The 18,875-nt window shown below is 42.1% G+C and overlaps 2 protein-coding genes across 6 annotated transcripts in view; one reads left to right on the plus strand and one right to left on the minus strand.

Moving 5' to 3' along the window:
* Positions 1-1,828, minus strand: part of COG5 (component of oligomeric golgi complex 5) — a 186,423-nt gene extending 184,595 nt beyond the window's left edge. The window contains exons 1-2 of the mRNA XM_035549477.2: positions 1,715-1,828; positions 715-854 (exon numbers count right to left, since the gene is read on the minus strand). Coding sequence (XP_035405370.1) covers positions 715-854; positions 1,715-1,784 — 210 coding nt within the window. The 5' untranslated portion in view covers positions 1,785-1,828. The remainder of the gene's footprint in view (positions 1-714; positions 855-1,714) is intronic.
* A 170-nt stretch (positions 1,829-1,998) lies between these two features.
* The window catches only part of DUS4L (dihydrouridine synthase 4 like), a 41,166-nt gene continuing 24,289 nt past the window's right edge, over positions 1,999-18,875 (plus strand). Inside the window, exons 1-6 of one of the 5 annotated variants that reach the window (XM_035549486.2) lie at positions 1,999-2,149; positions 2,812-2,933; positions 8,614-8,731; positions 10,247-10,369; positions 11,157-11,383; positions 18,718-18,823. In XM_035549486.2, the coding sequence (XP_035405379.1) occupies positions 2,040-2,149; positions 2,812-2,933; positions 8,614-8,731; positions 10,247-10,369; positions 11,157-11,383; positions 18,718-18,823 (806 nt within the window). In that variant the 5' untranslated portion in view covers positions 1,999-2,039. Of the gene's footprint in view, positions 2,150-2,811; positions 2,934-8,613; positions 8,732-10,246; positions 10,370-11,156; positions 11,384-13,088; positions 13,487-18,199; positions 18,378-18,667; positions 18,824-18,875 lie in introns of those variants that run through there. The other 4 variants (XM_035549482.2, XM_035549485.1, XM_035549483.2 and 1 more) reach the window with 4 other exon arrangements.

Below are 18,875 nucleotides of genomic sequence, written 5' to 3' on the forward strand. Positions count from 1 at the left end.
ATCATGTTTCAACTCACATAATTGTAAATGTAAGCTTACTAATCACACAGTAATAAGATATTTTTAGTATTTTCATTTCTATTTATGAAATTTAAAAACTAGTTCCCAAAGAATTTACCAATGAGAGGGAGCAGTTTTTCAAACCACACACAAATTTAACATCTACTCTCATGGAAAGGTCAACAGTTTTGTGGTGTCTGTGTGGATTTTACCAAACAGTCTTTGACTATCCAAACTCAAGAGCCTTTCTGAAGGTGTGTTAGCATAGGTTACGTTTGCCCAGATAAAGGTGAGGATTAGGGCCTAGGATACGCTCCAGCACAGGATGGAAGGGTACAAGACAAATCATTCATTGCCTTCTCACAGTCACCATCCCAAAACACAGGAAGGTTTTTCTGATAGCTGACATGATTAATTGGAAAGAATTAGGGAGCATCCTTACAAAGAACAGTGGAACCTCCGTGCATATGGAAACTGAGTGCAGAAACAAAACAAAACCAAACAGTGTACAGCTTCTTCATAGGGTCATTAGGAGTGGGCTTGACTGAGTTAGGTATCAGACTCACTACTCTTCTTGCTGGAAGTTGTATTTTCAGTTAGTTAGTGCTTGCACAGTTAACTGGGCAATTTCAGAAGCAACAAGATCACAAGACTACTTGGCGTTTAATCAGTTTATATCAACCACCCAGAGCAACAAGCATGCTTTAAACTTACTTGCAAATGAAGCTCTTTATCCAGCTGACTAATACCTTGGGCAAGTTTTGCCAGTTGCTCAGCTATCACAGCCTGATGGATGGACTGCGAAGTGTAAGCTTTCACATCAAAGTCTTCTCTGAAGAAGTCAGCATAACATTCTGAAAGAGATTTAGACGTTATCGTCATGCTTCAAACCAGCAATACTTCTGGACCTACAGCATACAGCTCTCAGCACACAGATCTCTCCTCAGCTTCTCCAGATGTAACAGCATGCGTTCTCTACATCGCATAAGCGTGACACTGACTTGAGAAGAGACCACAAGCAAGAGAAACATACTCGGAGCTGATGATTTTTTTTTTTTTTAAGTAAATGGTGAAAAAGAAAATGTTCCTTTAATCCCCACAGCCTCTTCTTGAGCAGAGGGGCTCCGAAAGGTACTGACACCTTCAAGCTTTGCAAATGCGACCAGGGTGAGGCCGCTGAGGCTGGACCCAGAACCAACACACAGCAGCCACCACTGAGAATCGAAGCGACAAAACACACAACTTCGTGAAACCGTACCGTGCCTGATAACGGTGTTAGTTTACTACAATGCTAAATTAAGAAATGATACCGCAAGGGTGGTTTTTAACGAAGCGTGACGTGCGCTGGTTTGCACGGAAGGCTCACTGGTGCTATTACCAAGAGCTTTCTCCGGGAGGAAAAGGGGATCACAGGCAAGGCGCCGGCCAAGCAGGGACAGGGAACAGGAGCAGGAAGAGGGACAGGGGCAGGGACAGGGGCAGGAGCAGGAACAGGGGCAAGGGCAGAGGCAGGTCTCCTCTCCCATGAGGGCAGCACCGGCAGGCAGAGCCCCAGGAACCGAGGAGCCCCACTTTCCCCTCCTCTTCCCCCCCGATCCCCGAACCGGACCCCTGAGGCAACAGCGGCGGCAGCAGCGCGGGTCCCGGGGACACAACGAGGCGCTGCCGCCCCCTCCGTCCCCACATCCCCGTCCCCCCCGCGGGCCACGCTCACCGTCCGCCAGCAGCTCGGCCAGGGCCGGGGCAGGGAGCGGGGCCGCTCCGGCCGCTTCCTCCTCCTCCATGCTGGCAGGTGCCGGCGGCCCCGCGTCACTCCCGGGCGGCGGCGCACGGCGATGATGGCGAAGGCGGGCGACGGGAGCGGAGCGGGGCCGTCCCACCGGGAGCTGCGGGCATGTGGTGAACGGGGCCGGGCTGAGCCAAGCCGGGCAGGGAAGGGCAGCCCCTTGGAGCCCTCCCCCGTAGCACCCCGCGGACCCCAGCTGCTGACGGCCCCGGGGCTTTGTTTTTCCAGATGCCGGAAGGGTTGGTGGTGATACATGAGTGGGGACGGCGAGAGAATTAAAGGATGCCCGGGGAGGGAGCCCGGGGATTTGTTTCGGTCTGGGCGCGTTGTAAAGATCTGTGCCCCGATGGTGCGCTATTCGAAGTAAGTGACTGGCGTGGCAGCTGCCCTCTCAGTTTGTCTTCTCTCAGGAAGCTTGTCGTGACAGTAAAAACAGGGAGGGTTGCCTTTTTCCACAAGTCCTGTGAGGAGCGGCTGAGGGAACTGGGGTTGTTGTGTCAGGAGAAGAGGAGAAGAGGAGGCTCAGGGCAGACCTTATTGCTCTCTGCAACTGCCTGAAAGGAAGGTGTGGGGAGCTGGGGGTCGGCCTCTTCTCACAGGTAACTAGTGATAGGACTAGAGGGAATGGCCTCAAGTTGTGCCAGGGGAGGTTCAGGCTGGAAATGAGGAGACATTTCTTCTCAGAAGGAGCAGTCAGGCACTGGGACGGGTTGCCCAGGGAGGTGGTGGAGTCACCGTCCCTGGGGGTGTTCAAGGAGAGGTTGGACGTGGTGCTTAGGGACAGGGTTTAGTGGGTGACATTGGTGGTAGGGGGTGGTTGGACCAGGTGATCTTGGAGGGATTTTCCAACCTTAATGATTCTGTGATTCTCCTGCGACTGTTTAAGATCGCAATAGACGTGGAATATGTTTGTCTTACAGTTTTACTCACTCACCCGCACAGTATTGCATGTGAGAACAGCGATTTAGAGTAGCTAATCAGGGAAATGTCATTACTATTTGTCATTAATTTTCATGTGTCTGCAGGTTGGCTTTCAGAACCTTGGTTAGAAAATACGGCTGCGACTTGTGTTATACACCAATGATAGTGGCAGCTGATTTTGTGAGATCTGCAAAAGCAAGAGACAGCGAATTCACAACAAATAAAGGTATTCTTTTCTAATAAATCATTACCTTTTCAGAATACTTTATGCAGTGATAAGCCAAACTGGCCAAGCAAATGAAGTCTATCACATGGCTTGACATCCATAAAAATTTAAGGATACTATATCTGAATTATGTAGAATTTTTCTATGGTTTTACAATCAGAGTAAGTACATTCCAGTGATAGTGTTTCAAATGAAATAATAGAAAACCTTGTCTTCTCCTGAAAAGCAGGGCCTACAAACTGATTTAGGTGTGTGGTGGGTTGACCCTTGCCAGCAGCTATGCATGCACACAGGTGCTAACTCATTCCACACCTCCTTTCCTCCTCCACCTCCCCACCAAGGCACAGGGAGAGAATAGGAAAAACATGCAAGAAAAACTTGTAGGTCAAGTTAAAAACAGTTTATTAAGTGAAGGAGGAAAACAGGTGATGCAAAGGCAATCCTGCCCCACTTCACGCCAGCAGACCAATGCCCAGCAAGTCTCCAGGCAGTGGCTACAACAGAACACTATTTCCACCCTCTCCAAAAGCTTTCATCTTCCCTTACCACTCCAGTTTTATTACTGATCATGACGTTATGTGGTGTGCAATATTCCTTTGGCCAGTTCAGGTCATCTGTCCTAGCTCTGTCTACTCCAAATTTCTTTCCTACGCCAACCTATTTTCTGGGGGAGCAGACAGTGGTAAAGAGAGAGTTCCGATAATGCCCTCACTCTTAGCAAAAGCTAAAACTTCAGTGCATTACCAGCACTGGTTTTGCCCCAAAATCCAAAACGCAGCACCATACAGGCTGCTATGAAGAAAGTTAACCCCATCACAGCTAGACCCAGTACAAGATAGTAGTAAGATTCTTCTGCCAGCAATTGCTGTTTCTTGTATATATCAGAGATGTGCAATTAGCTTGCTGCCAGATAAGGTTTTCTGGTCTCTAGCAAAAATAAGAGGGGAAAAATGAATAGACCAATGAAATTGGGAATGATAAGGGAAGCAGGTTTGAATTAGCTGGAGTGAAAAATAGAAGATGGACTCCTTGGGATATCAAGAGAAGGATGCAAGAAGAGTCCAGGAAGTGAAGCATAGCTGGGGTTGATGGGGAGAAGCAAGGTTTCAGTATAGAAATGTAACCAGAACAGAGGGAAAAAAAAAAGGAGTATAAGGAGTTGTTCAGAGTCCTGGCTGTAAAGGAAAAGAGAAATGTAGTATGAAATATGTGGGAAGAGGTAACAATATAAATACAGATCTGCTGGCATGAAGTGGCTCTAGTAGAAGAGAGTAACAAGGAACATATAAACATGGGCTACAAGTAGAGAAATGGAGAGAAATGGAGAGAGCATTGTTAATGTGCTACTAAGACAGGCCTGTAGGACCTACAGAGTGTGATGATTTCATCCATTCATACTGCTGAGTTGGTGGTTTTGTAAGTATATATATAATAGCAGTGGAAGTATATTTCATGATTTTATCACTGACCATTTACTACGGTACATTATTCAAATGCAGCAAGTCAGTTGTAGAGAAAAGTCACATGGGGAAGCACAGGTAGACTCTTATTAGTAGAGTTCAACTTGAAAGAAAGCTTGGATAATTTTTTTTTGTGTAAAAATAGATTTATAAGAACATAATTGAAACTATATATGGCTCAAAGGTCTACAGACCAAGGTCCTTCTGCATTTACTTAAGCTTTTGATCTTCACAATGTCCCGTGGCTTTGAAGATCCACAGATTAGCTTTGTAGTGTTTTTTGGGGTGTAAGGGGATAGGGAGAGAGAGGAAATTCTCTCTGCCATAATGTTGTTGCCTGTTAACAGGGGTTACAGAATGAAGTGTTCTAATATTGTAAACAATATATTTTCCCTACTCACCTCTTTCATGTTTGTCTTAGTTTTATAAGTCTCCAAAAACATTCTGCCTCTGACATCTTTGCCAATATTACAGTATTTACATCATTTATGCAGCATCGTTTATGCTTTTAACCTGTTGCTTCACAACAGGTCATGAAATTTTACTGTGGTTTTATGTTTAACTTTCTGTTTGTTTGTTTGGGGATTTTGTCTTCTAATTAGCAGAGTAGGTTCAGAGCCTACAGTTACAATTTCTGGTTTTCATTTTATTTGGCACTGACATTTCTTTGTTGTGTATTTCTAAAATAGAGGTAGATCATCCCTGCGGCTGCTACTAAAAGATTAACTATGGCTAGTATTATTCCTTAATAGGCAACCAAAAAAACTAGGAGCATGGGATTATGGTTGGATGTGGTACTTAGCGACATGGTTTAGTGGGTAATATTGATGGTAGGAGGACAGTTGGACTAGATGATCTTGGAGGGCTTTTCCAACCTTAATGATTCTATGATTATTCCAATATATTAGCTGTAACAATGTAAATCTCTTCAGCTAGAGCATTGTGTAAATCAACACTTTTGAAAGTATGCAAGGGATTTCGGGGGGCTTGCTGGAGTTTTAGGTAACCTATAGAAGCGTCTCAACTTGATTGAGAGGATACTGCTGACCTCTCTGACTGAAGCTCAGCTACTTCAAGAACTCTGTATTTTCCAATAAGATAGGAAAACCTTCAGATGCATTTGTGGTCTTGTCAGTACCAGAAGTGCATGTGCCTTGTGCATTTGTTGGATTTTCTCTTTGGATTAATGCTCAAATACTTGTCTTACCCCATTCCCCCTCCCCCATAACTGCAGCAATAAGTGTATGTGGAAAGGGAGTGCTAATACTGAAATATTTTTAGATGCCTTTAATGTATTGCAGTAACTGTAAAAGAGGAGAGCCTGTTCCAAATGACCATCTGGCTCTCTGCAGGGGCTTAGTAAATCACAGATAGTTCACCAGACCCAAGCTGAGGAGCACTGGCACTTTGGTTTCCCACTTGAGACAAAGCTGCGAAAGCTGCTTCTGCCTGTGCGTTCTCATTCCAGCTCTGCGTACTGCCTTGTGAACAAAACCCAGCCATGTTTGCACAGAAGAGGAAAAATGGCCTGGGATAAGGAAGGGGAAAGTTAGTGGGTTGCTTAGGGAACTAATCCTTCAGAAGGGAGCTGGACACATTTCATGCCTAGCAAGACAGACAGCGATGTCAGCACAGCAAAGGGACGGCATGCAGACAAGAAGGGGCAGGCTAGGAGGGGAAGCAGGAAGGCTGCTGAAAAATAGAGAATACTCTAAAGCTAAACTTACTGTTCTGCTTCATTTGCTTAATAATAGAATTATTATATAGAATCACAGAATCATTCAGGTTGGAAAAGACCTCTAAGATCATCTAGTCCAACCTTTAACCTCGTACTGAAGTCCACCACTAAACCACGCTAAGTTCTACATCTACACGTTTCCTGAAGACCTCCAGGGATGGTGACTCGACCACTGGGCAGCCTGTTCCAATGCCGCACAGCCCTCTCAGTGAAGAAATTTCCCCTAATATCCAACCTAAACCTCCCCTGGTGCAACTTAAGGCCATTTTCTCTTGTCTTATCACTTGGTGCTTGGGAGAAGAACCCAATCCCCACCTTACTATAGCCTCTGTTAAGGTAATTGTACAGCACGATGAGGTCTCCCCTGAGCCTCCTTTTCTCCAGGCCAAACAACCCCAGCTCTCTCAGCCACTCCTGAAAGACTTGTTCTCCGGACCCCTCACCAGCTCAGCTGCTCTTCTCCAGACATGCTCCAGCACCTCAATGTCCTTCTTGTAGTGGGGGGCAAAAGACTGTAGTGATATGGGCTACTTTTGTATGACTTCTCTTTTCCCCTTTATAATTGCCTTTTAAAATCTTTATGTTGAACAAACTGAGGGTAGATCCAGTAAAGAACTGAAATATCTATTAAGTGGTATTTTGGCCCCAGGTGCTTAGTTTCGTGTATCATCTTCGGGAAATTTAAGCATCTGACCAATTTCAAACAGAAAAAAAGTGTATGTAGAGTAATCAACTGTCTAGGACACAGGTGTATGTCTGAATTCCCACCTCACTTGATAGACGCATGTGTTTGGTAACCACTAAGGTTGCTAAATAGAGGTTAGCTACTTCTATTCATTTGTGATCCAGGGCTCACAGAACCCCAGAACAGTTGGCAGGGCCCTCTGGAGCCCAGCAGCTCCAACCCCTGCCCAAGCAGGGACACCCAGAGCAGGTTGCCCAGGACCAAGTCCAGGCAGCTTTTGAAGATCTCCAAGGAGGAGTCTCCACAGCTTCTCCAAGCAACGTTTGCCAGTGCTCAGTCACCCACACAGTATTCAAAAAAAAAAAAAAATCATACCTTCAGGAAAATGTTCAAACAGCACCTCCTGTGTTTCAGTTGTGCCCATTGTTTCTTGTCCTGTCCCTTGGTACCACTGAAAAGAGCCCCGCTCCATCTTCTTTGTACCCTCCCTTCTGTTATTTATATACACTGATAAGATTTCACCTGAGCTTTGTCTTTTCCAGACTGAACAGTCCTAAGTCTATCAGCCTCTCCTCGGAGATGCTCCAGCCCCTTTATCATCTTCTCAGTGCTGTTTTTCCTTTGTCAGTGGGAGAACATTGGGAGTGAAGAAGATTGTTGAGTCCTTTTTAAAATAATAATATAATAATAATAAATTGATTAGAACACACAGAAGAAGCAGGCTTCCTTCTTCCTAGGTCTCCCTCAGCCAGCAGGTCAAAACTACATGTCCTACCTGTGCAAAGAGCGCTTCAGTAGCCCAAAAATCATCTGGGGGAGAAGATATTTCCTACTCCTCCTGCCAGAACTGGGTTATATAGCAATAGGGAACAGCAGACTCCCTTGATCAGTTGGAGGGGGAACTGGCACAAAAGAGAGCACAGCTGTTTGTAGTCTGTTCATCTAGTGAATACTGGGTTTATGGATTTCGCGCTAAACAGTCACTTGTTTTATATCCGGGACTTGTTACAGTCCTGGGAGCAGAGACTGGAAGCCACCTCATTAGTATACTCAGTTTTCTGGTTCTCTGACATCTTTTACTGAGTCTGGATTTTTTTGGACTATCAGTATGATCTGTGCCTTACATCTGTGTCCCACTTCAGGAAGCTTCTTTTTTTCTTCCCAGAGTTTGCTTTCAGTCTGCTGTATAACTTACTCCTGTAAGACATCACTTCTTCATTTGTTACTGCTTTTACAAGAGTTGTTGTTTTATGGTCTGAAGAATAGCTGAAAAAATGCTGAAATGGAGTGATAGAGTGTATTTGGTTCTGCATGCATTGTTCAGAGTTCAGTATAGCAACAGCGGGGATCAGCTGAAAAATTACATGACAGTGTAACTTGACCTTTAAGATTTTATTTGAATAATGGAGGTGTAATGGGGAAAATAATAAACAAATTAGAGAATGGATAGATTATTAATGTTGGAGATACAGTGGCAGTATTGATGTCTTTATTCATTTTGGTTTTAATGTTTAGCTGTTCTCAGTCTAAGAACATCCAAGAACAATACGCGATCTGACGGAACAATAGTTGAAGAAATTATTTTCCCATTGTTACTTTCTGAATAGACTGAATTAATAATGCTGCTTTTAAACAGATTATTGGTTTTGACAAGAAATTATCAATTGTAAACAAGTATGTATTTTTTAGAATTTTAAGAAAGTTAAACACTACCATTTAAATAATAAAACATTCAAAATTCAGATTTGTTTTTTTGTTTTCTTTTTTTAATCTCTAAATATCTTTTCATTGGAGTAGGTGATAATCCGTTGATTGTTCAGTTTGCTGCTAAAGAGGCGCAGGTTTTATGTGATGCTGCCCGTATCGTCTGTCCTTTCGCAGATGGAATAGACTTAAACTGTGGCTGTCCTCAGAGGTAAAGTTATGGGGGGAAAGAAAAGGGGGTAAATATGCTGAAATAATTTGAGAAAAAAGGATGCTGACCTTCATTTTTATAACTTAACTTAAAAATAGACTTGGAGATTGAAACAGCTTTTTGACCTGTCAGTTAGAAATGTGTGTGTGGCAAGATGCTGTTCTGAATGTTCTGAGATGCCAATCGCCGTGGTGAGACTGGGAAAACCAGGCTTGTTTGCCAACTTCAACTTTTTTCATTTCTGACATATTGAGTGTTGACTTAGAAGTCAAGTGTCCATGTCTACCTAACAGCTGTTAAATATGCATTACTAATGCCACCCTGCAGCATTTGACCTCCCAGAAAAAGAGCTTTGCTGCAAATAATTTGAAGAGTGTCTTGAGAAACAGTGCGGCAGTTCCCAAAATACCAAGGCAAGTCCCTGACGTCTCAGACTTTGGCAATTGAAGGATAGTCTCTAAAATATAATTACACGTGTTATATTATTCAGGAAGTGCTGAACAGAATTCCCTCCATCTTTCATTAGGTTTATAAATGCAGTGAATTAGAGATCTACTTCTCACTTAAATTGATAAAGATTTTGTCTTGGCAATGAAACAGAGTAGTAATGCACAAATGAAGATTCTCACTAACAGGTTCAATTGAGAACCATTTATTACACGGTTGTCAGGCAGTCTTTTTGTAACTAAAACCCTCAAAAATAAATGTAGGAAAGCAAAGATAATATAATAGTCCAAATACTTAATTTGTCTATTCTAATTAGGTTGTCTTGGCTTAAAATTACAGTATTTGAGAAAACACTTCAGAGATCTAAGACCTCCAAATGGAAGTGTATTTTTTTCTAAGCTAATTGCAACCAAGTATGCCAAACTTTAACTTCTTTTTAGGCCAAAAATTTATGCTTACATTTGAGTCCTTTATTTCATGTGCATGCTGATTTCAATATAGTAAAACTGCATACACTTGATCTGCTTGTATAAGAAAAATTAGTTTAAGGCACACAAAAATAAAGCTAAAAAAAAATGCTGCTGTTCAGTAAAAGCAGAAGTTATCCAATCAAAAGTAATTGTTTTACACTTGAGGGAAAAGATGTTATTGCAATCAGGTTCTAATTCCACTTAAGAAAATCTTCCTTTTCAAGCCCAAGTCATTCTGTGTTCTCAAGAAATCCATGACCTGATGGAAGGGGAAACATCAAACTATTTGTATTATGTATGATCTAAACTATTGTTAATTAAATATTAATTTATCTTCCTTGCAAGCCCATTTTGTGGATAGAAATTTGAAGTGGAAGAGATTAGTTACTTGTCCAAAATGCTGTTAGGAAGACACAGACTGAGCCAGGATCTGAAAGCTGGTGTCACAGCGCAGATGCGTCATGAAACTACAGCCATGACTATCTCTGTTTATTTAGCCACGCATTCTAAAAGCTATAAAGAAAGAAATTGATGTATTGGACTGAAATTGATCTGCATTTTTCAAATGTAGAATACAAATGTTATTTTTCTTTTAAAGATGGGCAATGGCAGAAGGTTATGGTGCTTGCTTGATAAATAAACCAGAGCTAGTTCAAGATATGGTGAGACATGTGCGGAATCAGATCGACAATCCTAGATTTTCGGTATCTATTAAAATAAGGTATGTCTAACGTAAGTGCTGCTTGTGGTACTTGGAAAAATCCTTTTAATGCTTTTCTAAAGATAGAGGAATATGCTAGGGCATATGCACCAGCACAGCCTTTGACTACTTACACAGATATCAGAGTGGCTGCCAGAATTTTCTTGCAATCCAGAAGACGTGAAAGTACAAGTTAAATGATTTTGGATTCCATGAAAGAAAAGTAGTGCGTGGTCTGTAATTGTAAGGACTTTGTGAGCTGTTACGGGCCAGAGCCACAACTGTAGTTGCCTATAAAAGGCAAGATAACAAAGCTGGGAACTGGTCCCCACAGCTGCTGTAAGGACACATTCTGCTTCCCTTCATCACTTTCTAAACCTGTACGAACTGTTGATCCACTTCATCCACTGTTTATCCTCACATCTCCTGTGGCTTTTGCATATTTGTTGGTTAAGTTTCAGTTCAGTTTATAATTGCCTAGGAAAGGAGAATTATTATAAATCAGATTTTTTTCACAAACTTATGCAAAATAATGACAATTATTTTAGAATCTTTTGTGCACCCTTACCTTAATCTCAATAAAATTCACCATGCATGCTTCAAAGATGTGATATAACTGGGAAATGCTAAATTACATAGTGATTTCAGTGTTAAACTCTTATATCTTTATTAAACAAAATGTTTTTACCTTCCAGCAGAAGTATTTTCTTTATTTATACTAATCTCTGGTAACTCTTCCTTATGGATGAGGGTTTTTATACAGTTCAGGTAACTTAATAGCTAATGTTTTTATTCCTTGTAATTTTAGGATACATGAAGACTTAAAAAGAACAGTTGACCTGTGTCAAAAAGCTGAAGCAACTGGAGTTTCATGGATTACAGTACACGGGAGAAACGTAGAAGAAAGACATCAGCCTGTACATTATGATGCAATTAAAGTAATTAAAGAAAGCCTGTCTATACCTATTGTGGCTAATGGAGACATTAAAACTTTAAAAGATGCTGAAAATGTTCATCACCTGACAGGAGCAGATGGTAAGATGAAATGCACGCTATTTTCTAAGTAAACTTACAAATTAAATTTCTAAGTATCTATTTTGGCTATAATTAGGACCTAGTTTCAGTGCTTTTCACTCTTTGAGGAGACAAATGCAAGATGATGTTTTAGATGCCTTATAAACTAATAAGCAGAATCACTGCTAATCATCAAAGCACCAGAGCACTGTTGTTCAAAGCCACAAATAGATTTTGGAGGTAAGCTACAAAAGCTCTTTGCTTAATTATGCTGTCATCACTTGGTAGTGGAGTTCAGGAGGGACCTTCAGACATCCATTCTATCTCTTTATGGAGCCGATCATCTTTTTACAGAACAGTAAATTTAACTTAGAAACCTCTACTTCCTGCACACAGCAATAGATTTTACCTTGCCTTACCCTTCAGTGGTAAAATTTTGGGGTAAAGGATTGCCCTGCAATTACTTGCTCACAACAGATTCCTGCAACTGTCTGTGGTTCCAAGCCAACATGCAAGTTCAGTATATATCTCGAAGAAGGGATCTGGATCTACACACTTTGAGTCTTACAGCTAGAGTATAAAAGGACAGAGAACAGTAGTTAGTGTCATAAGGAATCACAGAATCATAGAATAATTATGCTTCTCCAGCCTCTTGCCCCCCAGTCTGTACGTATAGCCAGGGTTGCCCCTTTTCAGGTGCAGAATCTGGCACTCGCTCTTATTAAACTTCATATTGTTAAGATCTCTCTGCATGGCCCCTCTACCCTTGATGGAGTCAACCACACCTCCCAGTTTAGTGTCATCATTTAGGAAGAGCTCATGTGGCAGGTTTCTTTTGACATCATTGGTATTTAGAAACTAGTTGTACCAAACTGCCATGCTGCTACAGTGGCTTTCCCCACAAATATAAAGCAGGAAGAAAACATATAACAAAAGAATGTTCTTGTATCCCATCTGACTTTCTTGAATAACAAAAATGTAAAATATCAAAATATAATGTAGATACAAATATAATAAATATAAACTAGAAACTTTGTGGATTTTTTTTCTGTCATGTAGAGTCCTGAAATCATTTTTGTTTTTGATCATCCTATTTTGTGAGAAGAGACTAAGTGTGATAGATGACGGGTTGACAGTGCAGGAAAATCCCTTTGTTGCCGAAATATTGCAATAGAACTTGGCCGGATTTATCTAACAATTTGGGAATATAGTTGCAAATACACTGGCTTATTCAGAAAGCAAAGATTTACTGCAGACTAAGAACCCTGAGATCTCTATATACTCTATATACTCTCTATAACTGAGCAAGTGAGCTGTTAATGGAAGAATGATTCTAGGTCAGTGAATCAGCTGAGCTGCACTAAAAATAACTTCAGCATTTTACTACTCTTGTGTCTTTCCATCATAATTTTGTGTTAAAAAGATGGGTTTATATGTGTGTAATGAATAAAAACAAAATACTTTTGAATTGTTTTTTAAAAAGTAGGGAAGAAAGGTTTCTGAGTCCTGTGTTTTGCTTCAGAATTTCTGTAAGAATATGTCAGGTGATGTAAGTACTATGGGGCTTGGGTTGTTAAAACTGATTTCTTTGGTATAAATATATAATACTCATCCCTGTTGTTCTCCCATTAGTTGTCCTAATGTTTGCTATAAAATGGGTGCTATAAAAACAGTAATGTTAAATTTAACTATAATGTAACTTACTTGTTTAATTTGCAATTTGAAGGTGTAATGGTGGCTCGAGGACTTTTAGCGAATCCGGCAATGTTTGCAGGATATGAAGAAACACCTTTGAAGTGCATCCAGGACTGGGTTAACATTGCTCTTGAACATGGAACTCCTTTTACATGTTTTCACCACCACTTAATGTACATGATGGAACGGATAACTTCAAAACAAGAAAAAAAAGTTTTTAATGTTTTATCAAGTACCTCAGCAGTTCTAGATTATCTGAATGATCATTATGGTGTGTGCTAACTGAAAGTATTTTAGTTGTATGTAAACTTGTATTTTGCAATTGCTGATATATTGTTACAGTTTTACTTGGGCTTCTACTTATTAGCCAAATTCATAACCATGTAAATATTTTTCAATACAGTTTAACATGATCAGGCTGATAATTTATATTTTTAGTATTTTTATATCATATTTCACTCCATATTCCACAAATGCATAATTCTATTTACAATACATGACTGTACAGAGGATTGACTATTGTAAGACTCCAGTAATTTAATTTTTTACCAGACAATTGCTTACAGCAATATGTTAGCAAACCTAAGGCTTTTTTAAAGTGAAACTTCTTAAAATCAAGACTGCTCATAAGTAATACCAAGATTTTCAGACCAAAAGAATCCGAAGGGAGCAATTATAGAAATATTTGCTTTAACTGACATAAGATGTGCTTTTAACTTTGAGTAGACTTTTCAAGCTAAAAGACTGTGAGACCTTGAAGCTCGTTGTAGTACCCTCTGAAATTAGATGTTCCTTTTGCAATCTAAAACTTTCCAAACTTATTTATAACTCAGAAAAATTCTATACTTCCATATAGTGAAAGAAACCTGGAATGCATATAAAATGACAGAAAGAAGGAAAGAGTAAACTGAAGAGATAATTTAAACGAAGTACAGACCTAGCTGAATCTAGAATATAAGACCTGAAAGTTCAATGTAACCGAATACGGTATTGATTATCTACTATATACTAATCATATAAAAGATTAAAGCAATCATCTACCAAACCAGAACTTTATAGGTCAAAGAAAAGCTGACAGATTCTCCCAGTGGGGCTCCTACATCCTTTCTGCCTGCAGGCATGTTGCTTATCAAAGCATGACGGCCACTTGGCTTTGGATCTTTGAATAGGAGAAAAACAGTGAAAATTAGAACAAGATAATAACATTGCACACCAGCTGCATTTGTTCTGCAGAGGAAATTTCACAAATCTGTGCAGTACAATCATTTGTAATCAGATAATTTGTTTCCTTTCTATGTTTACACTGAAATTCATACAAGAATTTTCTTCGTTTTCTAACTCAAGTACTTCCATGAATATACAAGTGAATAGTTCTGAATTTTCTTAATAAATTACTTGTTTTCATATACAATAGTGATTTGTTTATTACACTATAAACTATGACAACGTGGTGGAGGGTGTGTTGCTTTTGATGCCATTTCCCAAATCCATTGTATAGATATCTAAGTTCTCACATGTTTTTTATGCAGTGGCATAAAGGACTGGTTCATTTTTCATAGAGAATATGCACTGATTTAGGTTTACCACATTTGAAAGGCATGACATGAGTCATCAAGTCTAGTTCACTATTCAGGACAGCAAAGTTACATAGCTCTTCTGATACGGTCATCCTCCTGATGCGTTAGCAAATGAAAAACCACAGACATGCTTTGCTGTCCCAGGGTAATTGAGACAATCTCTTTCAACCTTTCTTGGCGTGTTAGGTTCTCCATTCCTTCAGACAACTACTTTCTTCATTCTTCTGGCTTGTTAGGTTCTCTTGGCAGTGAGATGAGCAGAATTACATATGGCATTCCAAGTGACATGCCAGTGGTGTCTTCTACAACGGCATTAATACATCACTTTCTAATGCCTTGCTTTTCTTTAACTAATGTTTCTCTGAGCCTTTACATGTAGTTTATGAGGTCCCAACTTTACAGCAGTTCTTATTACCTAACTGCATGACATTGTATTTTGTACTGCTAAATTTCCAGTCTCGTGTTCATCCTACTATAGTGTAATTCTCAGTTCTGAAATTGTCTTGAGCCTTCTGCATCAAAATTAAAAATTAAAGCTACACAACTGACTTGTATAGGAAAGGGATTCTTGAAAGTATTAATCAAGTCTTGTGTTAGCATTTACTTAAGATTTTTATGATTTGGCAAACAAATTATCATTTGCTGTGAAATTCCCTGTTAGCCACGAGGAGCAAAGTTATTTATTATAATCAAATAACACAAATGCAAGACTTATTGGTGGGGAAATGGTATTTTAGAAGACTTGAAATACCTTGACCTATTTAGGAACTGAATACATGATGATTTTGAAGGCAGCAGTTGTTATGCCTGTGTGATATCAATCATAGAGATTTCTGCCTGAAGTACAGTTAATATTGTTAGTAATTAAGGAGTGCTTGATCTGGCCAATTATGGATCATAATAGTCGATGGAAGTTTATCATCCCTTTTTGTAGGTGAAATGAATGGTTGATAGTTGATTTGTATGCCTCCTTCCCCTTATCAATTTTGTCTGCATCTGAACGCATTTCACTGTGTTGACACAGAATAAACTGCAAAATTTGAGTCTTAAAGCCATATTTCAAACAGCCTATACTGTTTATATATACATAAATTGCTAAAGATACCCTATGGCAATTAGTTATTTATATTCCAGTTTTAGTGTGGTTTTTATTTCTTATTATAAGCCTTTTGAATATGGGAAAACTATGAGTTTAAAGCCATCAGGCATATTCCTTCCCTGGTTATGTTATTTGTAACATCATCAGGTACTCAGTTTTCCATTTTCTAACAGCTTTTCAGTTTTCAAAAAGTTACTTTGTTCCTCAGCTACCTTGGATGTCATCCCAGGTTAGTGGGAACACCCGGCAGTTGCAGTCGAAGCACACACAGCAGTTACCTTTCAGAGATCTTACAGAGCCCCTGAAGTGAAAAAGCAGACTCAGACTCTCTGGCAGTGAGGTTGTGCAGATGTATGCAACTGGGCTACTGGGAGGGCAGCCTATAGTGCTAGTAAGAGGTGAGTAAGCAGCTCAGAAATGGAAACTGCTCTGGAATTAAAGGAAAGTCTTTAATAACATTTTAACAGCTTCAATAAAGCATAATGGCTGTAGGCCAATAGCTAAAATGTAATAACCAGGACATATTAAGAGGTTATGTTTTGTCAATGCTTCTGATTACATGTTTATGAAAACATGTTAGGAATATTTCTTAAAACCCAGGCTGTTTCCATAGTGTAGATTGGATTGAAATGGCTGGTTGTATTACTGTCCGATATTTGCTATGGATAAACAATTATTTGGGATATAACCTTTCATCCAGATATTGCTTGGCAGCAACTAGGAAAACATTAACACGCTGACATAATCCCCAAGCCACAGACCTGGGAAAATTTAAATGCAAGTGATTTCACATTGAGAGCAGCTGTAAACAACTGCTCCGAACTGTATATACAAACACTTCCTAACCCAGTTCACTTCCAATAGATTAGAGAAACAAAGAGCTATTACTCACACTATTTGATCTATGTCATAGAATCATAGAATAGTTTCAGTTGGAAGGGACCCTTAAAGATCATCTCATTCCAGCCCCCTGCCATGGGCAGGGACACCTCCCACCAGGCCAGGTTGCCCAAAGCCCCATCCAGCCTGGCCTTGAACACCTCCAGGGATGGGGCATCCACAGCTTCTCTGGGCAGCCTGTGCCAGGGCCTCACCACCCTCAAAGTAAAGAATTTCTTCCTAATGTCTAATCTAAATCTCCCTTCATAGGAGAGGGGCTCCAGCCCCTCGAACACTCTTGTGGCCCTCTTCTGGACTCAATCCAACAAGTCCATGTCCTTCCTATGTCAGGGGCCCCAGAACTGAATGAAGTAGTCATTTTGATGGAAATTAATTGGGACAGAATTCCCCAAGGCCCCTCAGGCAGTTGTGTCAAGAGGGTTGATCATGCTCATCTAGGCAAGGTAACCTCTTTGATGAGCATCCCAGGGGCTGTTTTGATCACAGGCAAATCAACACACTGCTGTCTGGGCTCTGTGGTTAAGCAGGATTTATGTGAAAAACAGCCGAACTACACAAATAACTGAAGTTTTGGCGGTCCCTTCAGGACTAGAAATTTTCAGGGCTTACAGTGCCCTATAACTGTATCAGTACCTCAGTAATACCACATGAGGCCTAGATTACCTAAGTAATGGGATCAAATACTGAATGTGGGTATAGATATAGCAAGACTGGAAACAATGGGGAAAAGGGATGAGGGGAGGGTTACTCAGGGGCAGCAAAGGGGAATTGCAAGGGTGGCTAAGATGGTTGAGAAATGGGAAAACCGGTAACAATGCATGGAGATAACGTGCTTGGAGCCTCATTATGTTGGTGAAAAGCACCACACCCAACAGAGGACAGAAGAGGATTTTTTGAAGGAATGTAGTTTTATTTGTGAGGTCCAAACAGACCTGTTTGACAGTGCCTGAGGCCTTGTTTGATTGATATTGTGGTGTCTTTATGAATAATGGCAGCACTTTGTGAATACAGCTCTACACGATCTCCACATACTAGGGAAGTGCAATGCTTCCGGGGGGAAGAGGGGAAGCAGCATTTCACTTGAACTTCAGAAACTAATGAGCACATTAGAGAGTGGAGTCACAGAGTCAAAGGCCTTGATCGAATAAGCTCAAGTCATGAAGCGGTACTATGATCACAGCAAGTTCCTGCAGTAAAATGCTTCTAGCTGTTGCCTAAATATAAAAAAAAAAAAGGTGTTGATTTTAACCAATATTAGCGTGTAGATCCTTGTGTTTTCCACCAGAGGAGTGGTCCCTGAGTATTTTCAAGCCTGTCACCAGGGCTTGGAGTTCCAGCCGCCCCACACGAGCCCCCAGTCCTGATTCCCCGTCCAGAGCCGAAACCCGGGGCGCCGCCGCAGGCACCTGCGATGCCTTCAGAGACTGCGGGGGGACCCCAGCCCCACCGGGGCGGCACCAGCGGGGGCCCTCCCGCCCCGTCCCGTCCCTAACCGAGCCTGAGGCCCCCCGCGCCCCCCCGTCGGGCGCCCAGCTCGGCACCGCCCCCGGCTCCCCGCCGTGTCAGTCAGCCCGGTGCCGCCCCACGTCCCGCCGGCCGTGCCCGCTGCGCCTCCCCTCAGCGCCGGCGGCGAGGAGCGGCCCCGCCGCCTGCCCCCTGCCTCGTTCCCAGGTCCCCGTTCCGAGGCCCCGCTCCCCGCCCTTTCCAGAGCGGCTCGCCGCCATCGGGCCGCGGAGCCCGGCAGGTTGCGAAGGCCGGGAGGCCTCGGGGGGGAGCGGGGCGGGGCGGGACGGGCTCGGGGCTGCCGGGCCGGGGGGAGAGGCAGGAGGGAGCCGGGGGGCTGCGGGGGCTTCACGGGGGCCGCCCCCGGCCCTGCCCGGCCGGGCGCTGCGGCGGCGATGGGGGAGGCCGGCCCGCAGCGTGCCGCCTGCGGCTGAGCGGCCGGAGCCAGGGGGGAGCTCAGCACTGCAGGGACACCCCCGTTAAGTTGTCCTAAAAATGTTTTGTTTTTTTTTTTTCCTCTCTGAAACTCAGCCCAGCTCTCGACAGTGCGGGGCCCGCCCGAGCCGCGCTCAGCCCCGCAGGCCGCCGGGGGACGATGACTTTCCAGTGGACGGCAGTTGCCACCTTCCTGTACGGCGAGGTAGCAGTGATCCTCGTGCTCTGCCTGCCGTTTATTTCTCCCTTGAGGTAGGAGCTTGCTGCGTGCTTCTCACCTGCTTTCTGCGTTTTTCCTTTCTGT

This window comes from Cygnus atratus, chromosome 1, assembly GCF_013377495.2.
Source record: "Cygnus atratus isolate AKBS03 ecotype Queensland, Australia chromosome 1, CAtr_DNAZoo_HiC_assembly, whole genome shotgun sequence".
NCBI lineage: Eukaryota > Metazoa > Chordata > Aves > Anseriformes > Anatidae > Cygnus > Cygnus atratus.